The sequence below is a fragment of the Leptodactylus fuscus genome, chromosome 2, assembly GCF_031893055.1.
Source record: "Leptodactylus fuscus isolate aLepFus1 chromosome 2, aLepFus1.hap2, whole genome shotgun sequence".
Taxonomy (NCBI): domain Eukaryota; kingdom Metazoa; phylum Chordata; class Amphibia; order Anura; family Leptodactylidae; genus Leptodactylus; species Leptodactylus fuscus.
Window position 1 is genome coordinate 155,349,275 of NC_134266.1, and position 24,141 is coordinate 155,373,415.

The window sequence follows — 24,141 nt, forward strand, 5'->3', positions numbered from 1 at the left end:
CTGATGGTAAGTGTGATCTGGGGTAGGGGCTCTCTGCAGTAGGAGGTTGCTAATTAACCTCTATATTCCAGGATACGATTGGTCACGTTGTCGGTCCTGCAGAGGGCCTCCTGCTGATGAGCCCTCCCCCAGGGACATGGTAATATGGATGAAGGAGTATATGGTGAGTACGGTGCAGAGAACAAGAGGAAAGATGGTTTCCCCACTTCTGGTAAGCTCCTCCTCCCTTTTTTGTAGGAGGAGTCGCTAAAGGACATCCGCGTGTCCATCACCCAGCTCTCCAAGAAGCAGCGGTCAGAAGGGCGCTCTGCTTCTCCCCCCTCCCTGGAAAGACTGCAGATGGAGGATGACTCCTGCCCATCCATGGTGCAGTCGAGCGTGGCCAGCAAACCCATAATTTCATGGGACAAAACAACCAGTTTGCTGAAGGCCATCCGGTCAAGGGGCCTGGATGACTTGGGGGAAGCCTCCGCTTCTACCGCTGTAGGGCAGAGGGCCTTTCAGGTAGATGCGGCATTAATGGCCATTAGGGAGCAGGAGTGGAAATTTCCTGAGAAGACTCATGTGGCCTCCAGGGTATTTAAGAATTTGTATCCGGTGGATCCTGTCCAGCTGTCCTCCTGGGGGCCACCCCCAAAAGTAGACCTGGCGGTAGCCAGGATGTCCAAGCGTACCATTGTGCCTCTTGAAGACGGCTCTAACTTACAGGACCTCTTGGATAGAAGAATAGACTCCACACTTAAAAAAGTGTATTCTTCTGCTTCAGCTCAGACCTCTATGGCCATTGCCTCCACCGAAGTGGTGGATTTTCTACGTGCCCGGCTGACGCAACTGGAGCGGGACATAGATACCGGCGTCGATAGAGACGAGATCTTATCATCTATGTCCTCTATTCAGCTAGCAGCAGATTACCTGGGAGAGTCATCCAGACAACAGTTACGTCTGTCAGCAAAAACCATGGCTCAGACCACAGCCGCAAGAAGACCACTGTGGCTCCGTCCCTGGAGGGCGGACTTACCATCCAAGTACGCCCTGTGCGGTCTACCCTTCCAGCCGGGCAAGGTGTTCGGGCGCAGCCTCGACGATCTAATGGAGGGTCTGGCCAAAGACAAGGGCAGAACCTTGCCGCAGGCCTCCAGAAGCAGAAGGCCTCCCCCAGGTAGGGGGCGAGGAGCTCAATCCAGGCAACCTCAGAGGAGGTCCAGAATACGACCTAGAGGTATGGGCAGGGGGCGCGCCAGGGATGATTCAAAAGGTAAACCTACCTTTTGAGGGTGCGCAGCTCTCTGCGGCCAATTTTGCGGTAGGTGGGCGTCTAGCTCACTTTGCCGGTGTGTGGGATCAGATCATCAGAGATCCTTGGACTTTGCGGGTGGTGGCCCAGGGCTACGCCTTGGAATTCAAGCAGCCTCCCCGCGATCATTTCACCAGCACTCGTATCCTGCCTGCTGCCCAGCAGTCTATCCTAGAGGCAGCCGTCTTGGAATACAAGACAAAGGGGGCCCTGGAGAGGGTCCCCCCTCGGGAGGAAGGCCTCGGTATCTACTCTCCAGTTTTCCTCGTCCCCAAACCATCTGGGGACTGGAGGATGATAGTAGATTTAAGGTATCTCAATCGGTTTCTAAGGGGAAAACCATTCCGTATGGAAACCGTAGACTCTGTAACATCCTTCCTCCAGCAGGACGAAGTAATGGTGACCCTAGATCTCAGGGATGCCTACCTGCATGTCCCTATTTTTTTGCCCACACAGGAAATATCTAAGAATAGCTATTCAAATAGCTGGCCGCAGAGAGCATTTTCAGTTTACTGCCCTCCCCTTTGGCATATTGTCAGCCCCGTACGTCTTCACCAAGACGGTCGCCCCCATCGCCGCCGCTCTAAGATTAGAGGGGCTCTTCGTGGTTCCATATTTAGTAGACTGGCTCATAAAAGCTCAGTCTACTTCTCTACTTTGCCAACATCTTCAGATCGCTGTATCCCTCCTTCAGAAACTAGGATGGGTGATCAACTGGGAGAAATCCGAGACGGTGCCGTCCACCCGGAGGAAGTTTCTCGGATTTATTCTGGATTCCCAGAAGATGCAGATCTACCTTTCCGGCCCAAGGAAACTCAAGATAGAGGCAGCTGCCCGCTTCCTGTTTGGAACTCGGCGAATAACCATCCGGACCGCCATGAGAGTTCTAGGGCTGATGTCTTCTTCAGTCAGGGCGGTTCCTTGGGCCTTATGGCATTTGCGTCCCCTTCAGAGGGAAGTGCTGAGCGCCTGGAACAGGTCGCCACGGGGACTGCAAAAGAAGTTCTGCCTTGCTCCCGCTACCTGTCTTTCCCTCAGATGGTGGATACACCTGAAAGACGGAAGGTCTACGGTCCCTCCACAGTGGGTCCTGCTGACAACAGATGCATCCCATCAGGGATGGGGAGCCCACTTGGACGACAAAACTATACACGGCGTTTGGGCACTTCCGGAACAGGGGTCATCCAACCTGAAGGAACTTCAGGCAGTGTACCTTGCCTTGTGTCACTTCGCCCCCCTCCTCAAGGGGAAGGCGGTCAAAGTCCGGTCGGACAATATGACGACGGTCATCTATATAAACAAACAAGGCGGTACCAGATCCCGGGCCCTTCAAAGAACCACGAATCTAATCTTCTCATGGGCAGAAAAGAACCTGTCCCATCTATCCGCTGTTCACATCAGAGGCTCCCTGAACATAGTAGCGGATCAGTTGAGTCGGGGTATTTCCGTATCCGGAGAATGGTCGCTTCATCCAGGAATATTCCAGCAGATCGTCCAAAGATGGGGTCTCCCAGAGGTCGATCTTATGGCAACCCGACTCAACGCCAAGGTACAGACCTTCTGTTCCCTGTATCAGGAGGACAACCCCTTGGCAGTGGATGCCCTGTCCATCCCATGGAGGTTCAGGCTGATTTACATCTTCCCTCCAGTTCCCATCATACCCAGGGTATTGATGAAGATAAGACAGGACCAAGTCTCGGGCATCGCCATAATCCCGTTCTGGCCAAAAAGGACTTGGTTTGCCCAGCTCATGAGGATGAGTCAAGGCATTTATTGGAGGCTTGCCCCCCTCCCAGACCTGGTAACTCAAGGAGAGCTACTCTGCCAGGATCTGAGGAGGTTCAACTTGACAGCCTGGAAGTTAACCAGTCCCTATTAAGGAATAGAGGACTTTCAAAGGCCGTCCTAAAGACGATTTCCTGTGCCCATTCAGAAGCTACAAATAGAAGTTACCAGAGGATTGGTAACTTCTTTAAAACTTGGGGCCAGGAGCACGAAGTGGACTCCGTGGATCCTCCAGTAGGTGTGATCTTGGACTTTCTTCAGGACGGCCTTGACAGGGGCCTCTCGGTTGCCACCTTGAAGGTGCATATGGCCGCCCTGTCCGCCTGTCTGGGGAGGCGGCTATCTCAAGACCCCCTAGTAAGTTCCTTCCTTAAAGGGGCGGGGAGGTTGAGACCAGCAGTATCTGCTCCAGTCCACAAGTGGGATCTCAGCACGGTCCTTTCGGCGCTATGTGGTAAACCCTTTGAACCTCTGGAGTCGGTAGAGCTGAAGTTCCTCTCCTACAAGGTAGCATTCCTCTTGGCAATAACATCAGCCAAGAGGGTAGGAGAATTACAGGCGTTCTCCTGTGAAGAACCGTACATCAGCTTCTACGAGGACAGAGTCCAGTTAAGATATCTACCGGGTTTTACCCCCAAGGTTCCCTCTGTGACCAACAGATGCCAGCTGGTCACACTTCCAGTATTCTATCCAACACCCTCCACTCCGGAGGAGGTTAAACTTCATTCACTTGATTTATCAAGGTGTTTAAGGATTTATCTAGAGCGCACGCGCTCTTTTAGAAGATCAGAAAACCTCTTTGTAAACTTTTTCGGGAAGTTAAAGGGCCTGGCGGCCTCGAAACCCACCATTTCTAGGTGGGTGAAGGAGACTATTAAAATTGCTTTTTGAGATACAGGACTTATCTCCTCCGGCCTTCTTAACAGCGCACTCCACGAGGGCAGTCTCTACCTCATGGGCAGAAAGGTGCGCCTTGCCGCTTGACCAGATCTGTGCGGCGGCGGCGTGGAGCTCAGACTCCACATTCGTAAAACATTATAGACTGGCTTGCCAGTCTGCGGAAGCTTCGGCTTTCGGCCGTACAGTATTGAGTTCTGTAGAACGCCCACCCTAAAAAAGGGACTATGCTTGCTATCTCCCCATATTGTGCCGCTGGTGGGACGCAAGGGAATGATGGGTTATGTAGATAACCTGTTTTCCCTAAGTCCCAACAGCGGCACAAGTCTCCCTCCCTATAATTTGGTAGAGGAAAACAGACTAAAATGTGTAAAAGTTGCTTGTATGCACTTGTAAAGATTGTATGTATGTGGAAAATACCAATATCTTTACTGTAAACATATTGTATTGTACAGAGCCTATTATAGGTTACTTAATATTAACACGCAGGGGAAGGGGTGTGGTGCCCTCATATAGGGTCCAGCCAGGTGTTAAGTCTGGCTAATTAAAAATTCCGCCTGTCCTACCAGCACACAGGGGCAGAAAATACCCCATATTGTGCCGCTGTTGGGACTTAGGGAAAACAGGTTATCTACATAACCCATCATTAACAATTCTTACAATTGAGCACAACTGACTTTTAACTGTGGACAGCGATTTTCACAAGTGCAATTACTAGTTATATCACTATTTATCCTTAAATTTCATTGCATTAGAATTGTGTAACTCTTCTGATATTCTACCTGAAATTGTAAAAATAAATGGGGCGGTACAATTTTCCTTCCTTTTTAACACTGGAATCAACAAGGGACACAAGCATATCTTATCATAAAATATTATGGAATTATCACCATTATTCTAAGTAAAAACACGATGGTTTGCATTTTAATAGTCTCTGTCACCTTAAGTAACCATTCAGACCTTGGCTTCTGTATGTGATTTAAATGAATGTTCTGCACTGGAAAATAAATCTGTATAATCAGAGTAAGTGCCCTGGCCTGGATCAGGACATTTACTAGAAAAATAATGTAAGAATGTCAAAGGAAAATTAATCAGAAATAAAAAGAAGCCTTTCAATAAAGCCTCAAATGACATCAAACAAAACAGAAAATGGGAAATTTAAAACAAAGAAGTAAAAGAAAAAAATGAGACCAACCTAAAAGCTACAAGATGGAAGCTTCTTCTGAGTCACTACAGCTGCCAACTGTGAAAGGATCTGAACACGGCTCTCTAGTGGGAAGAAAACGCACCCTTTTTAATGGAGAACACAAGCTATTTTATTAAGCAGAATCACCAGGCAAATAAACAGCAGACAAAGAAACATAGAATTCTTTGTCAATGCCTCTATTTGTCTGTAGTATTGTCATGTGTGCAGAAGCTGGGTACCATAGTGAAGCCTCAGGATACAGCTGAATATGCTCAAAGCATAGCACACCTGACTCGTACAATACAGTGCGACCTATCCCAGCAACCAGTCCCTTCACATGTTTTACAGATGCACAATGTTCGTGGTATGTGAGAGGTCAGGACAAAGCTATTATATTGGTTATGCAGAGACAGACATGAACGCTTGTTACTGTGTATGAGGTTATATGGAATATAATGAAAACAATGGAAAATATATTCAAGTTAATGCTAGAAGCTTCAAAAAGTAAAGGAGAACTCCCTATAGCTTCTCTATGGGACTTAGATGTACATTCCCTTCTTCCCCTACACTACCCATATAGTTCAGTGGCTACATTTGGTATGATCTTTTCTTAGTAGTGGTCTATTATATCATCTCATGTCACTGGCCATTGAGTGCATGGATGTATATCACAAACTAAAAATATCTTGCCAGTAGAATCCACTGCATGCAACATCTATAATAAAGAACCTGGCATGCACCAAAAATGTCTGCTGAGATTCCAGATCATTGCAAGAGTCTCTATTGTCCATAGTGTTCGATACTGTGCACAGTGATAAGGCCATTTATGGAGAACGGAAGGATAGATTCCACGCAATCCTACCTTGCCTCTTAGACTGGCAATACTCATCAGATTATTGTAAGTTCAACCCATCATCACCTGATGTGTATGAGGGCCTCAAGATTTTCCCTATAGGCAGATGTCAGGGGAAACAGGTTTAAGTAATGGGTTCCAACATGCCTGATCCTTTTGTTCAATTGAAAGTAAAGCGATTGCCAGAGGTGTCTGGAGGTTTATCCTCTATCCCCTTTGAGTATGCATGCAATCTTGGTCATTCATTTGTATATGGAGGACCGGAAGTGATGTAAAATGTCTGGTCAGCCTTAGAACTGGTAATGACTCTCTGACCTTGGATGTTGGAGAGATATTCCCAACATTTCTGGTTGTCTGTTTTACCTCCCATTTTGTATGAGAGTTTTCTAGTTACATTAGCACCTCCTTAATAATGGACCTTGGTAGTTTTTTACGTGAGTTCTGTGAGGTTAATATGTGTTCAGCGATGTGACGATTATTTAGAAGCAGAAGAGTAAATGATGTAACCATAGAAAACAAGTTTGGCTTTCAAAATCTTTTTTCTTTCAAAATTCTCTTTTTCTATAGTAACAACCAATGAAATGCTCTGTTCACTCCATATTAATGGGTGGTTTATATGTGGTGTACATACCAAACATATCCATAGGCCCCATTCATCCAACAGAGTCTGTAAAAATATGTTTGTTTGTTTTTTTTTTAACATGAGAGCCTATTGGCAATGTAAGTCACTTTATGTCTACCTCAGATGGAAGACTCAAGTGGGATGTGAACAGAGTCCTATAATAAAGTAGGGCTAATCTACTTGCTTTAATATGTGTTAATTGGCAAGAACATAATAAACTATATTAGCTTATTAACCTTCAATATTCTTCATATTGGTGATATATTATCCCACTTATAATTTTCCATTAGGTTTGTATGATCAATGTGTCCTTTATCTTTGTAATCTGTCACATGATGGGAGTGAACCATTGCCAGGAACATAATAAAGCCAACTTATTTTCATTGGTACCTCAAGACAACTCAAACACCATAGTGACTTTCACTTACTGTTGCTCAGCTTTGGCACGATCTTCCAAAAAGTAAAGTGCTGTAGCCAGGAAAAACATTCCACCCAAAACAACCACAAAGGGGCAAAGCATAAGTGCATAACCTAGACTTAGGAATTCCCACAATGGAGACTTATTGGTGTTCTCCTGGATCAGGTCCGAGATCTAGGAAGTAAAAACAAAAGACATGTAAACAGCCTCCTCCAATGTGCAGGAAAAAAAGCACAATTTGCTTGTACAAGAGAGGAAATCAACTTTCGACTGGCTGCCTAGTTAACCTGGCACTGGGGACTGCAGAGGAAGACTAGGCTTAGCTAAACAACACTAATGTCTGTAAACACAAAGTGCCAGTTTTCATCACACCGGGGTCATTGGTGAGGTGTGGACATGTTTCCAGTCACTTACTCTATGATTCAAGTGTAATAAAAAATAAATAACACGACCCTTCAATGCCAACGTTGTTTATTTCATATCATAATAGGAAGCACAATACACTTTTATTATTTCATAGAACGGACAAGGTTATTCTGGGTAGAAGAATCACTGACGCCAAGACCATCTTTTGTTCTGCTATTATTTTTGGGGATGTTCCAAATATTAACTATTGTAACGATTACCATCATACTGTAATATTCAATGAAAAATCTGAGTATAAAAATATCCAGGAACTTATGTGGATCATACTCACAAGATTGAGTTTTGACCTACCTGCTGATTCTGGTGAAACTTGCCCCCTATCTAATGTGTAACAGAGTGTCCTGACTTCCCCCGTTATTGAGACCAAGAAGGATAGGACTCTAGGATTTGAACATGTCTAATCCTTTGTTTTAAGGCAGATAATCCACCAACAGAGGTGTCTGGCAGTAGCTTACTACTTTCTCCCCAATTACAACTCTTGACTGAGCATGCATGTGTATTCAGGAGGAACAACTGTGGGCCAAATAAACATTTGATTGAGTTATCTAAAGTCTATGGCCATCTTAAAGAAAACTGATGAAGGATTACAGAATCTGTAAGGTAGTTGAGGTTAGAGATACATATTGTGTTGCATGTGAAGGTTCCTCTCTATCTTGAAGGCAGAAAAAAGGTAACAAGATGTCATTACTAATGATAGAAGCATTTGTCTAAACTTTTTTGACTGCCAGAGAAGCCAACGGGGACTGGTCCTGATCCCCTGAGCAGCTAGTACCTGCCTCACACATCTAGTTAGCTACTGTCCTTGATCAGTGTTTTCTGATCTTCCGTTACAAAGTCTACACTGCAAATAGTTATTACTATTACATATTACTAGTACTATATAGAAACGCATGCTAAAATTCTTATGGACTTGCTGTTCAAAGAATACATTTTACATACAATTACGCTGAGAACAGAATGCATGATGTAAAGAGTTGTATCAGGTTAGTTTACAAATCGCTGCTACTTTAAAGCCTCATATTGCCATAAAACCTCTATGTGGAGAGATAGAAGTAGAGCAATTAGAATAATGTATGAAGCTGCAACTGTGAAATGGCCTTGTAGTCCTGAAACGTGATGTGCAAGCTGAGCCAGACAGGCTCTTTGGGAATAGTTCAGTCTCAGCATTGCAGACTCTTCTTAAGGCTCATCTGCTTTGTGAATTTTATGAAGTATGTGCACAGCATTGGAGTACTTAAAATCCAGAGCTGCGTAACTATTGCCACAGTTGGTATGACACTTTCCCTAGCAGTACATGCTAGTGAAGCAATGTCTGATGGCTAAAGCAAGTTCACAGTTCGATTACCTATAAAAATAATTTACTTGTCTTGTTCACTGTCTATAAATCAGAACATGAGCCCTTCTGTTTACCATCATGTCATTATATACCATAGAATGTACATAGAGCATACCTACTTATTCACAATCTTGTCTTTATTTTATGTATTGTGTTTTTATTTATTTTTTTATAACTTGTAATTTGTACCAAATTTAACAAACCTTCACAATGTTTAATACATTAAGCTTAAAAATTCATGGGATGTTACTAGAGATGAGCGAACAGTGTTCTATCGAACTCATGTTCGATCGGATATTAGGCTGTTCGGCATGTTCGAATCGAATCGAACACCGCGTGGTAAAGTGCGCCATTACTCGATTCCCCTCCCACCTTCCCTGGCGCCTTTTTTGCTCCAATAACAGCGCAGGGTAGGTGGGACAGGAACTACGACACCGGTGACGTTGAAAAAAGTAGGCAAAACCCATTGGCTGCCGAAAACATGTGACCTCTAATTTAAAAGAACAGCGACGCCCAGCTTCGCGTCATTCTGAGCTTGCAATTCACCGGGGACGGAGGTTTCCGTCCAGCTAGCTAGGGCTTAGATTCTGGGTAGGCAGGGACAGGCTAGGATAGGAAGGAGAAGACAACCACAACAGCTCTTGTAAGAGCTAAATTCCAGGGAGAAGCTTGTCAGTGTAACGTGGCACTGACGGGCTCAATCGCCGCAACCCAGCTTTCCCAGGATCCTGAATGGAATACACTGTCAGTGTATTCCCGTATACCCGATATATACCCCCGATACCCGTTCCAACGGTGTGCCCCCCCACCTTCACCCCAGAAATACCCTGCAAGTCCCCTAGCAATAGGATTGGGGCTATATACACCCACTATTTTTGCTACTGCCATATAGTGCCATTGTCTCACTGGGAATTCAAAGAATATATTGGGCTTACATATAACTTCAATTCCAGGGAGAAGCTTGTCAGTGTAACGTGGCACTGACGGGCTCAATCGCCGCAACCCAGCTTTCCCAGGATCCTGAATGGAACACACTGACAGTGTATTCCCGTATACCCCATATATACACCCCAAATCCCCGTTCCAACGGTGTGCCCCCCCACCTTCACCTCAGAAATACCCTGCAAGTCCCCTAGCAATAGAATTGGGGCTATATACACCCACAATTTTTGCTACTGGTATATAGTGCCATTGTCTGACTGGGAATTCAAAGAATATATTGGGGTGACGTGCACCCACTATTTTTGCTACTGCTATACAGTGCCATTGTCTCACTGGGAATTCAAAGAATATATGGGGGTTATGTGCACCCACAATTTTTAATACTGGTATACAGTGCCATTGTCTGACTGGGAATTCAAAGAATATATTGGGGTTATGTGCACCCACAATTTTTAATACTGGTATACAGTGCCATTGTCTGACTGGGAATTCAAAGAATATATGGGGGTTATGTGCACCCACAATTTTTAATACTGGTATACAGTGCCATTGTCTGACTGGGAATTCAAAGAATATATGGGGGTTATGTGCACCCACAATTTTTACTACTGGTATATAGTGCCATTGTCTCACTGGGAATTCAAAGAATATATTGGGGTTATGTGCACCCACAATTTTTAATACTGGTATACAGTGCCATTGTCTGACTGGGAATTCAAAGAATATATGGGGGTTATGTGCACCCACAATTTTTAATACTGGTATACAGTGCCATTGTCTGACTGGGAATTCAAAGAATATATGGGGGTTACGTGCACCCACAATTTTTACTACTGGTATACAGTGCCATTGTCTGACTGGGAATTCAAAGAATATATGGGGGTTATGTGCACCCACAATTTTTACTACTGGTATACAGTGCCATTGTCTGACTGGGAATTCAAAGAATATATGGGGGTTATGTGCACCCACAATTTTTAATACTGGTATACAGTGCCATTGTCTGACTGGGAATTCAAAGAATATATGGGGGTTATGTGCACCCACAATTTTTACTACTGGTATACAGTGCCATTGTCTGACTGGGAATTCAAAGAATATATGGGGGTTATGTGCACCCACAATTTTTAATACTGGTATACAGTGCCATTGTCTGACTGGGAATTCAAAGAATATATGGGGGTTATGTGCACCCACAATTTTTAATACTGGTATACAGTGCCATTGTCTGACTGGGAATTCAAAGAATATATGGGGGTTACGTGCACCCACAATTTTTGCTACTGCTATACAGTTCCATTGTCTCACTGGGAATTCAAAGAATATATGGGGGTTATGTGCACCCACAATTTTTAATACTGGTATACAGTGCCATTGTCTGACTGGGAATTCAAAGAATATATGGGGGTTATGTGCACCCACAATTTTTACTACTGGTATACAGTGCCATTGTCTGACTGGGAATTCAAAGAATATATGGGGGTTATGTGCACCCACAATTTTTAATACTGGTATACAGTGCCATTGTCTGACTGGGAATTCAAAGAATATATGGGGGTTATGTGCACCCACAATTTTTACTACTGGTATACAGTGCCATTGTCTGACTGGGAATTCAAAGAATATATGGGGGTTATGTGCACCCACAATTTTTAATACTGGTATACAGTGCCATTGTCTGACTGGGAATTCAAAGAATATATGGGGGTTATGTGCACCCACAATTTTTAATACTGGTATACAGTGCCATTGTCTGACTGGGAATTCAAAGAATATATGGGGGTTACGTGCACCCACAATTTTTGCTACTGCTATACAGTTCCATTGTCTCACTGGGAATTCAAAGAATATATGGGGGTTATGTGCACCCACAATTTTTACTACTGGTATACAGTGCCATTGTCTGACTGGGAATTCAAAGAATATATGGGGGTTATGTGCACCCACAATTTTTAATACTGGTATACAGTGCCATTGTCTGACTGGGAATTCAAAGAATATATGGGGGTTATGTGCACCCACAATTTTTAATACTGGTATACAGTGCCATTGTCTGACTGGGAATTCAAAGAATATATGGGGGTTATGTGCACCCACAATATTTGCTACTGCTATACAGTTCCATTGTCTGACTGGGAATTCAAAGAATATATGGGGGTTATGTGCACCCACAATTTTTAATACTGGTATACAGTGCCATTGTCTGACTGGGAATTCAAAGAATATATGGGGGTTACGTGCACCCACAATTTTTGCTACTGCTATACAGTTCCATTGTCTGACTGGGAATTCAAAGAATATATGGGGGTTATGTGCACCCACAATTTTTAATACTGGTATACAGTGCCATTGTCTGACTGGGAATTCAAAGAATATATGGGGGTTATGTGCACCCACAATTTTTAATACTGGTATACAGTGCCATTGTCTGACTGGGAATTCAAAGAATATATGGGGGTTATGTGCACCCACAATTTTTAATACTGGTATACAGTGCCATTGTCTGACTGGGAATTCAAAGAATATATGGGGGTTATGTGCACCCACAATTTTTAATACTGGTATACAGTGCCATTGTCTGACTGGGAATTCAAAGAATATATGGGGGTTATGTGCACCCACAATTTTTAATACTGGTATACAGTGCCATTGTCTGACTGGGAATTCAAAGAATATATGGGGGTTACGTGCACCCACAATTTTTGCTACTGCTATACAGTTCCATTGTCTGACTGGGAATTCAAAGAATATATGGGGGTTATGTGCACCCACAATTTTTAATACTGGTATACAGTGCCATTGTCTGACTGGGAATTCAAAGAATATATGGGGGTTATGTGCACCCACAATTTTTAATACTGGTATACAGTGCCATTGTCTGACTGGGAATTCAAAGAATATATGGGGGTTATGTGCACCCACAATTTTTAATACTGGTATACAGTGCCATTGTCTGACTGGGAATTCAAAGAATATATGGGGGTTATGTGCACCCACAATTTTTAATACTGGTATACAGTGCCATTGTCTGACTGGGAATTCAAAGAATATATGGGGGTTACGTGCACCCACAATTTTTGCTACTGCTATACAGTTCCATTGTCTGACTGGGAATTCAAAGAATATATGGGGGTTATGTGCACCCACAATTTTTAATACTGGTATACAGTGCCATTGTCTCACTGGGAATTCCACAAATAATTTGGGGATTCATTCACCCTACATCTCAGGCTCTTGCCATATTCACCCAGGTTGTCAGTGCTGCACCAGCTCGTTCCCAGACAGCTCGGCCCGAAAAACACGTTACCTATATAGAGGATTTGGACAATGAAGACAACATGTTCTAAATCTAATGTCTGCACCTTCTCCAGAATTAAAATAAAGGCAGCGTTTAACTTTCAAATAGCACTGCACAAAGGAAGAGCTTATCAGCTTGTCTCATGACATGCTACTGAAAAGTTTCATTTGTGTATCTTAATGTAAATATAGTTGTATAAGCTTTTTGGGTTTTAGGCACTGCCAAGTTATTTATTACCACCCGCTCCCTTATAATGATGATGACGCCAAAGTCACTGTGGGTGTTCAGAGCTCACAGCTTTGGGTGACATTTGTCTTGCTCTCTGTCGGTACCAGCTGTCTTTTTGGATACCGTAAAGTTATGTTGACTTTATTAACAGCTATAGAAGCTTTAGCCAGGTTGTGACGGTGTGTAACCCTAACAACACTAAGTGGGATACACATTAATAGTCAGTCTATGTACGCTAAACGTATCACTGAAGTAATTTTTTTTCCCTCTCCCCTAATATAAGAAAGGAACAGACATTAGACCTAGACCGGGGTTTGAGGCTTGAAAAAAATCCAGTATTATTTGTTCTTCATGATGTGAAATATGTGTTGAAAAGCAACCCAAGATGAAGTCAGCCATGTGTGCCAGTGTGTTACTTGGCATGCCTTTGCTGGCCCCAACTGTAAGGGTCACTCTCCATTTCCTCCATTTTCCACTCCCCTTCACACCATTTGTGGTGAAGCAATGGGATGCACTGAAGTGCACCCTCTAGCCTCGTGTGGGATAGGGACATCAGATGCCACTCCAACCCCCTCGTCTTCCTCCGCCAGCCAACGGTGCGAAGATGAGAGGAGTGTGCTCTGAATGTTTTCTGCCTAGCAGAGGCTAGTTCTCACTTACGAAAATGGCCCCACTTTGACCTGTATATCAGGCACAATGGTGTAGGTTTCAAAGAAACATGGCACCAACAAGTTGGAAAACGTGGGCCATGCGTGGACCGTGTTTGAGTCTGGCAAGCTCCAGATCTGCTACCAGGTTCCAGCCATTATCACAGGCGCAAAAATGCCAGGCCCCAGGTGTAGCAGGGAAAAAAAAAAGCCATCTCAGCCAGGATGGCATCCCTGACCTCGGAGGCACTGTGCTGTCTGTCCCCCAAGCTGATCAGTTTCAGCACGGCCTGCTGACATCTCCCCATGCCAGTGTTACAGTGTTTTCCGCTAGTAGCTGGGGTGGAGGTTGCAGCTTCGTAGGGTTTCAGTCTACTCCTGCCATGAATTTTGGCCTGGGAGAGGAGATAGGCCACCCCAGTTTGCACCCGGGGAACAGACTCCACCACATTCACCCTGCCTGTCATTAAAGATAAGCACTGCAGCATCCCTGACCACAGGCGCTTGTCCATGTGTCGGTGGTCAAGTGGACCTTGCAGCAAAGCGCAGAGCTCTGGGCCCGACTGATGTTATGGGACACATGCAGGCGCAAGGCAGAGACAGCACACCAAGAGAAGTAGTAACGGCTAGGCCCAGCATAGGGAGGTGCCCCAGCTGCCATCTGCTGACGGAAGGCCTGGGTCTCCAGAAGCATAAACAAACACCAACATCTCCAGGGCCAGCAGTTTATCGATGAGGCTGTTACAGGCTTGGGCATGGGGGTGGGTTGTATTGTACTTCTGCCTGCAATGAAAAGCTTGGGAAATGTGGAGTGGCTGGGAAGAGGCGCATGATGGTGCAGGCCAAAAGGGCGCATGCGGGTGAACTCCCCAATGTGTCAGAGATAGGTGTGTAGGTGTCCTTGCATCATATACTTGCACCATATTTGGCTTTGGAAGTTAATTTTGTGCCAAAAAGTGGTTAAGACAGCGATCCCTCAGCTACTCCCGTTACACTGTCTATTGAAGTTACCATCTGTGGAAGTGGACCACCATTTCTAAGATCCCAAAGGAAGCAGGCAAGAGATGTGCAGTTCAGAAAAAAAGATGAGAAAATAAGTTTAGGCTGTAGAGCACAGAGGGATCGGAGAGGACAGAGCTGGTGTCGGCCAGGTATTCCCACAACATGCGCCTATACTTGTCCCTCCTGGTGACACTAGGCCCCTGAGTGGCAGTAATTTGTCCAGGGGGGCCATTAACGTGTTCCAGACCTAGGAATAAGTCTTCCAACAGGGTAGAGTTTTGCATGCCTTTGCTTCTACCCACTGTTTTTGCTGCTTAGCTTCCCTCCACATCTACTCTGCTTTCACCCCTAAACATCACCCCAGTTTATGCCTTTGCTTCTACCCAGGTTTTTTGTTGATTTAGCTTCCCTCTACATCTACACTGCTTTAGCCCCTAGACATCACCCCTGTCCATGTGGGGTCGGTGGCCTCGTCATCCACCAACTCCTCTTCCAATTGCGCACTGCCCCCTTACTGCAAACCGCACATGACCACAGCTTGCCTTGATGGCAACTGTGTCTCATGATCCCCACTTAGGTCCAGACAAGTCGGTGGCGGGTCCAAAACCCCAAAATTGGAAGGAAATGGCAGATGCTGCAGTATTTCTAACACCTGTTCCTGGTGCTCGGGCCTGGTCTGTGTTGTACCCTGCACCCTGCTTAACGCATCTGCCATATCCGAAGTTGTGCTGAGCGCATGCTAATGTTTCGTGTCCAGTGCAATGGATGGGATGGGATTTCACATAAGTCTGCCACCCATGGCCACTCATGGTTGAGCAACTGAGGGAGTTGACTTTGACGAACCCGAGGGTTTTGGAGTTGGAACTACATCAAAGGTCTGTGCTGCTCACACACTCTGCTCAACACATGATATGTTTAGTGCCAGCAGTGTGGAGACGTCGCACAACAGCCGTTGTTCCAGCAGGTACAGGCGTTGTAGGAGTGCATAGAGGCTAGCAGCGGCAACTATACACTTTAAAAACTATCCGCACAAGCACCACACTTTCACCAGTAGCTCAGGAACATTGGGGTACCTTTTTCAAAAGATTAGCAGCAATGAGTTAAAAACGTGGCCCAGGCATGGAATATGTTGCAGGCTGCCAAGCTACAGAGCCAATCCCAGGTTACGGCCATTATCACACATGACAACATGCCTGGGCCCAGGTGCAGTGGCAAAAACCACATTGCCGTCTCATCGAGGATGGCATGACTCACTTTGTAGGCAGTGTGCTGTCTGGCCCCCAAGCTGATGAGCTTCAGCACGGCCCGCTGACGTCTCCCCACACCAGTGTTGCAGCGTTTCCAGCTCGTAGCTGGGGTCAATTTAACAGCGGAGGAGGGTGGTGTTTCAGCCCTCCTCCCAGGAATGTTGTGTGGGGAGACAAGTCAGGCCACCACATTTTGCGACCCGGTCCACGCCTCAACTACATTCAACCACTGTGCCCAAATTGAAAGTTAGCGTCCCTGTCCGCATGCACTTGTCCATTCGTAACTGGTCACATGGAACTTTAGGGCTAAGCGCTGAATTTAGGGACCGCCTCATGTTTGGGGGAAAGTGCTGGTGTGGACGGCACAGTGCGGTGGCGCAGTAGACACTCTGCCCAAAAAGGGCAGAGTGTCCCCCAGCCGGGATTCCAACATCTCCTGGGCCAGATTTCTTGAGATGAGGCCGTTGAAGCCTTGGGCATGTGGGTGGGTTGCGCTGTACTTTAGCATGAAATGAAAGGCTTGGGAGATGGGGAGTTGCTGGGAAGAGGCGCATGATGGCGCGGGCAAAAGGAGAAATGGCAGGAAAAGGTGAGGATAAGGGTGAACTCCCCAAAGTGTCAGAGGCAGATGTGGAGGTGTCCTGGCTCCTGATCTGGACTGCAGCGCCAGCCCTGTCAACAGTGGAAGAGGCAGTGGCCGCCAGGCCAAACGACGATTATCCTGCGCTTGCTCTCACCCACTGAGCCCAGGGCTTGCCTTCCAAATGATGGCACCCGCAAGAGGTGGTGAGATTCCTCTCCGCAGATCTCCAAACCATCTTGGACTTGCAAATTGCACTAAATTTGTCATGTAACTGACATGTATATGATGAGTCTATCCATTGTCTGTTCATTTTGGTGAAAGTCAGCCTGTCAGCTGACAGACAGCTGTGCTTGTCAGTGATGATGTCACCGGCTGCTTGTACCCCCAGTTTTTGCTGCTTAGCTTGCCTCCACATCCACACTGCTTTTGCCCCTACACATCACCCCTATCCATGCCTGTGCCTCTAGCCATAAGTCTGCCACCCATGGAAACTCATGGTGCAGAAAGTGAGGGAGCTGACTCTGAGGAACCTTTGGGTTTTGTAGCTGGTACTCCATCAAAGGTCTCTGCTGCTCACACACCCTGCTGAACATACGGTATCTAGGGTTAGAGCGTGTGGTGACCTCGCACAACAGTAGGTGCTTCAGGCAGATGTAGGCCTTGCTGGAGTGTATTGCGGCTAGCTCCAGGTACTGTAGACTTGGGAAAGTGGGTGTCCAAGTGCCGCACTTTCACCCTTAGCTCAGCTAATTTGGGGTATGTTTTTAAAAATCATTGCACCACTACATTGAACATGTGGGCCAGGCATGGAACGTGTTGGAGGCTGGCAAGCTCCAGAGCCCTCCAACAAGCTAAAAAACCTGGCCCCAGGGGCAGCGGGGATAAACAAATTGCCATCTCATCCAGGATGGCATCCCTGACCTCAGAGGCAATGTGCTGTCCGTCTCCCAAGCTGATGAGCTTCAGCCCAGCCTGCTGACGTCTCCCCACACCAGTGTTGCAGCGTTTTCAGCTCGTAGCTGGGGTCAATCTAACAGCGGAGGAGGAGGAGGGTGGTGTTTCAGCCCTCCTCCCAGGAATGTTTTGTGGGGAAACAAGCTAGGAAAATTCTTGAAACGGGAGAGTTTTGCATCTTTGCCCTTGCTGCCTATGGACATCCCTTTGCCTCTAGCCACCATTTTCCCTGCTTTGCTTGCCTCCACATCCACACTGCTTTTGCCCCTAGACATCACCCCAGTCCATGCCTTAGCTTGTACCCCCAGTTTTTCCTGCTTAGCTTGCCTCCACATCCACACTGCTTTTGCCCCTAGACATCACCCCAGTCCATGCCTTAGCTTGTACCCCCAGTTTTTCCTGCTTAGCTTGCCTCCACATCCACACTGCTTTTGCCCCTAGACATCACCCCAGTCCATGCCTTAGCTTGTACCCCCAGTTTTTCCTGCTTAGCTTGCCTCCACATCCACACTGCTTTTGCCCCTAGACATCATCCCTATCCATGCCTCTTCCCCTAGCCATAACTCTGCCACCCCTGGAAACTCATGGTGCAGAAACTTTGGTTGCTGACTTTGAGGAACCCTTGGGTTTTGTAGATGGAACTCCATCAAAGGTCTGTGCAGCTCACACACCCTGCTCAAGATATGGTATTGTAGGGTTTCAGCGTGTGTGAATGACGGACAACAGCCTGTGTTTGGACAGATGTAGGCCTTGCTAGAGTGTTTTTAGGCTAGCAGCGACTCCTGTGCACTTGCAAAAGTGGGCGCACAAGCGCCGCATTTTCAACAGTAGCTTCGGTACATTTGGGTATGTTTTTAAAAAACTTTGCACCACTAGGTTAGACGTGGGCCAAACATGGAACGTGTTGGAGGCTGGCAAGCTCCAGAGCCGCTACCAGGTTCCAGCCATTATCACAGGCGTAAAAATGCCAGGCCCCAGGTGTAGCAGGGAAAAAAAAATGCCATCTCAGCCAGGATGGCATCCCTGACCTCGGAGGCACTGTGCTGTCTGTCCCCCAAGCTGATGAGCTTCAGCACCGCCTGCTGACGTCTCCCCACACCAGTGTTTTAGCGTTTGCCGCTAGTAGCTGTGGTGGAGGTTGCAGCGTCGTAGGGTTTCAGTCTACTCCTGCCATGAATTTTGGCCTGGGAGAGGAGATAGGCCACCCCAGTTTGCACCCGGGGAACAGACTCCACCACATTCACCCTGCCTGTCATTAAAGATAAGCACTGCAGCATCCCTGACCACAGGCGCTTGTCCAAGTGTCGGTGGTCAAGTGGACCTTGCAGCAAAGCGCGGAACTAAGGGCCCACCTGATGTTGAGTGACACGTGCTGGTGCAAGGCGGGGACGCCACACCGGGAGAAGTTGAGACGGCTAGGGACGGCATAGTGAGGTGCCACAGTTGCCATCAGGTCCGGGAAGGCGGGAGTTTCAACAAGCCGGAACGCCAACCTCTCCTGGGCCAGCAGTTTAGCGATGTTGGCGTTCTAGGCTTGCGTGGGTGGGTGGTTAGCGGTGTATTTCTGCCGGCGCTCCAATGTCTGAGAGATGGTGGGTTGTTGTAAAGAAGCGCCTGATGGTGCCTTTGATGGTGCAGGAGAAGGAGATAAGACAGAAACAGGGGAGGATGAGGGAGAAGTCAACAAAGTGGCGGAGGCAGATGAAGTGATGTCCTGGCTCGTCCTCTGGAGTGCATCGCCAGCACTGTGAGCAGAGGCAGTGGCATGAACGGCGGGCGACGTTTGTCCTGCCGTTGCTGCCTGCCACTGATTCCATTGCTTGGATTCCAAATGACGGTGCATTGAAGTGGTGGACAGGTTGCTCTTCTCAGGGCCCCTACTCGATTTCGAGAGGCAAATTGTGTAGACGACACTATATCTGTCCTCGGCGCATTCCTTGAAAAAACTCTACACCTTCAAGAAACGTGCCCTCGATGGGGGAGTTTTTCTGGGCTGGGTACAAAAGGGAACATCTTCGGACATTCCGGGTCTGGCCTGGCTTCGGCAAAGCAGCTGACCTCTGCCTCTGGACATGTCTCTGCCTCTAGCTACCCTTTTTGGTGCTGCACCTGCCTCAACATCCACACTACTTTCCCAGCTTGACATCTGCCTTGTCCAGGTGGGGTCGGTGTCCTCGTCGCCCACCACCTCCTCTTCCAACTCCTGTCTCGCCTCCTCCTCCTGCACAATGCGCATGTCAACTGGCTGCCCTGACAGCAACTGCGTCTCATCGTCGTCGATGAGGGTGGGTTGCTGGTCATCCGCCACCAAATCGACCGGAGATGGAATGGAGGAGACTCTAGTGTTTGAGCATCTGGACACAGATACTCGTCTGTTAGGTCCGTGGAATCGCGAAATGGAGGGGCAGGTTGCGGTACAGTCAAAGGAAGGGAGAACAGCTCTGGGGAGCAGGGACAGTTGGGGTTATTGTTCTGGGAAGATTGGGAATTTTGGGTGGAAGGAGGACAAGACTGTTGGGTAAGAGGAGGTAGAGGCTGACTGGCTGGTGGACAATGTGCTTTAAGCGTTATCCGACAGCCATTGCAAGACCTGTTCCTGGTTCTCGGGCCTACTAATCTTTGTACCATTCAGCCTAGTTAATGTGGAACTTTTGTGCAAAGCGCAGAACTTAGGGCCCGCCTGATGTTAAGGGACACACGCTGGTACAAGGCTCAACTCACCCTAAGTGCCAAAAACACTGCTGGTGCAAGGCTCTACTCATGCCAAGGGCCTCAATCTCTGCTGGTAGCTCAGCTTAAGGTCATGTAACTTTGTTTGGAAGGGCTCATGTTAAGGGCTAGAAAAGTGAATTTTGGAAGGTCTTACCACATCACACACACACACACACACACACACACACACACACACACACACACACACACACACACACACACACACACACTCAAAATGACAGTTAAGGGTGAGGGCTTTTGGAATTCCCATTGCCTATTCCATTTGTGGTTGTCATGGGGAACGTGATTTAAAGGGGTGGTTGTTACTGTTTGTTGAGCTTAAATTGGGGTTTGTGTCCATCCATTTGGGGAGTAAAGAAGGTTTCCAGGTATTTTCCCACTTTGATTGAGGTTTTTTTGAATGTGGAAAGTGTGTAGTTGTTAGGCAGTGATGTTGGGGTAATAGAGGGTCTTTGGTGTGTTAGATGCCCCCAGACATGCTTCCCCTGCTGTCCCAGTGTCATTCCAGAGGTGTTGGCATCATTTCCTGGGGTGTCATAGTGGACTTGGTGACCCTCCAGACACGGATTTGGGTTTCCCCCTTAACGAGTATCTGTTCCCCATAGACTATAATGGGGTTCGAAACCCGTTCGAACACACGAACATTGAGCGGCTGTTCGAATCGAATTTCGAACCTCGAACATTTTAGTGTTCGCTCATCTCTAGATGTTACCCCACTTTCTATGTCACCTTACAGCTAGAATGAGAGTGCAACAATTTTAGTGACTCTTTAAAATAGTGCATTTGTTAAATCTGTTGTACAGACTACAGAGACTGACCGTGGCCTTCTTATGTCCACTTTTAAAAAATAAAAAGCTGCAAATCCCTATTTTATTACTTTTTAAGAATGTTACAGCAATGTGTCACCAAAAATGACCTATTTTTTAAGCAAATTTTACGTTAAACATAGTTTTAAAGAATTTTTGGTGATGCTTTTAAATATTACTCATGATTAGAGATGAGCGAACACTAAAATGTTCGAGGTTCGAAATTCGATTCGAACAGCCGCTCACTGTTCGAGTGTTCGAATGGGTTTCGAACCCCATTATAGTCTATGGGGAACATAAACTCGTTAAGGGGGAAACCCAAATTCGTGTCTGGAGGGTCACCAAGTCCACTATGACACCCCAGGAAATGATACCAACACCCTGGAATGACACTGGGACAGCAGGGGAAGCATGTCTGGGGGCATAAAAGTCACTTTATTTCATGGAAATCCCTGTCAGTTTGCGATTTTCGCAAGCTAACTTTTCCCCATAGAAATGCATTGGCCAGTGCTGATTGGCCAGAGTACGGAACTCGACCAATCAGCGCTGGCTCTGCTGGAGGAGGCGGAGTCTAAGATAGCTCCACACCAGTCTCCATTCAGGTCCGACCTTAGACTCCGCCTCCTCCGGCAGAGCCAGCGCTGATTGGCCGAAGGCTGGCCAATGCATTCCTATGCGAATGCAGACTTAGCAGTGCTGAGTCAGTTTTGCTCAACTACACATCTGATGCACACTCGGCACTGCTACATCAGATGTAGCAATCTGATGTAGCAGAGCCGAGGGTGCACTAGAACCCCTGTGCAAACTCAGTTCACGCTAATAGAATGCATTGGCCAGCGCTGATTGGCCAATGCATTCTATTAGCCCGATGAAGTAGAGCTGAATGTGTGTGCTAAGCACACTCATTCAGCACTGCTTCATCACGCCAATACAATGCATTAGCCAGTGCTGATTGGCCAGAGTACGGAATTCGGCCAATCAGCGCTGGCCAATGCATTCTATTAGCCCGATGAAGTAGAGCTGAATGTGTGTGCTAAGCACACACATTCAGCACTGCTTCATCACGCCAATACAATGCATTAGCCAGTGCTGATTGGCCAGAGTACGGAATTCGGCCAATCAGCGCTGGCCAATGCATTCTATTAGCCCGATGAAGTAGAGCTGAATGTGTGTGCTAAGCACACACATTCAGCACTGCTTCATCACGCCAATACAATGCATTAGCCAGTGCTGATTGGCCAGAGTACGGAATTCGGCCAATCAGCGCTGGCTCTGCTGGAGGAGGCGGAGTCTAAGATCGCTCCACACCAGTCTCCATTCAGGTCCGACCTTAGACTCCGCCTCCTCCGGCAGAGCCAGCGCTGATTGGCCGAAGGCTGGCCAATGCATTCCTATGCGAATGCAGACTTAGCAGTGCTGAGTCAGTTTTGCTCAACTACACATCTGATGCACACTCGGCACTGCTACATCAGATGTAGCAATCTGATGTAGCAGAGCCGAGGGTGCACTAGAACCCCTGTGCAAACTCAGTTCACGCTAATAGAATGCATTGGCCAGCGCTGATTGCTAAGCACACACATTCAGCACTGCTTCATCACGCCAATACAATGCATTAGCCAGTGCTGATTGGCCAGAGTACGGAATTCGGCCAATCAGCGCTGGCTCTGCTGGAGGAGGCGGAGTCTAAGGTCGGACCTGAATGGAGACTGGTGTGGAGCGATCTTAGACTCCGCCTCCTCCAGCAGAGCCAGCGCTGATTGGCCGAATTCCGTATGAAGCAGAGTGTGCACAAGGGTTCAAGCGCACCCTCGGCTCTGATGTAGCAGAGCTGAGGCTGCACAAGGGTTCAAGCGCACTCTCGGCTCTGATGTAGGAGAGCCGAGGGTGCACTTGAACCCTTGTGCACCCTCAGCTCTGCTACATCAGAGCCGAGGGTGCGCTTGAACCCTTGTGCACACTCTGCTTCATCAAGCTAATAGAATGCATTGGCCAGCGCTGATTGGCCAATGTATTCTATTAGCCTGATGAAGTAGAGCTGAATGTGTGTGCTAAGCACACACATTCAGCTCTACTTCATCGGGCTAATAGAATGCATTGGCCAGCGCTGATTGGCCAGAGTACGGAACTCGACCAATCAGCGCTGGCTCTGCTGGAGGAGGCGGAGTCTAAGATCGCTCCACACCAGTCTCCATTCAGGTCCGACCTTAGACTCCGCCTCCTCCAGCAGAGCCAGCGCTGATTGGCCGAATTCCGTACTCTGGCCAATCAGCACTGGCTAATGCATTGTATTGGCGTGATGAAGCAGTGCTGAATGTGTGTGCTTAGCGCACACATTCAGCTCTACTTCATCGGGCTAATAGAATGCATTGGCCAGCGCTGATTGGCCAGAGTACGGAATTCGGCCAATCAGCGCTGGCTCTGCTGGAGGAGGCGGAGTCTAAGATCGCTCCACACCAGTCTCCATTCAGGTCCGACCTTAGACTCCGCCTCCTCCAGCAGAGCCAGCGCTGATTGGCCGAATTCCGTACTCTGGCCAATCAGCACTGGCTAATGCATTGTATTGGCGTGATGAAGCAGTGCTGAATGTGTGTGCTTAGCACACACATTCAGCTCTACTTCATCGGGCTAATAGAATGCATTGGCCAGCGCTGATTGGCCAGAGTACGGAATTTGGCCAATCAGCGCTGGCTCTGCTGGAGGAGGCGGAGTCTAAGATCGCTCCACACCAGTCTCCATTCAGGTCCGACCTTAGACTCCGCCTCCTCCAGCAGAGCCAGCGCTGATTGGCCGAATTCCGTACTCTGGCCAATCAGCACTGGCTAATGCATTGTATTGGCGTGATGAAGCAGTGCTGAATGTGTGTGCTTAACACACACATTCAGCT

At 47.2% G+C, this 24,141-nt stretch overlaps 1 protein-coding gene across 2 annotated transcripts in view; it reads right to left on the reverse strand.

Moving 5' to 3' along the window:
• The window catches only part of SPNS2 (SPNS lysolipid transporter 2, sphingosine-1-phosphate), a 114,651-nt gene that overhangs the window by 7,876 nt on the left and 82,634 nt on the right, over nucleotides 1-24,141 (reverse strand). The window contains exons 11-12 of one of the 2 annotated variants that reach the window (XM_075264896.1): nucleotides 7,066-7,229; nucleotides 5,172-5,245 (exon numbers count right to left, since the gene is read on the reverse strand). In XM_075264896.1, coding sequence (XP_075120997.1) covers nucleotides 5,179-5,245; nucleotides 7,066-7,229 — 231 coding nt within the window. In that variant the 3' untranslated portion in view covers nucleotides 5,172-5,178. The remainder of the gene's footprint in view (nucleotides 1-5,171; nucleotides 5,246-7,065; nucleotides 7,230-24,141) is intronic. The other variant, XM_075264897.1, reaches the window with a different exon arrangement.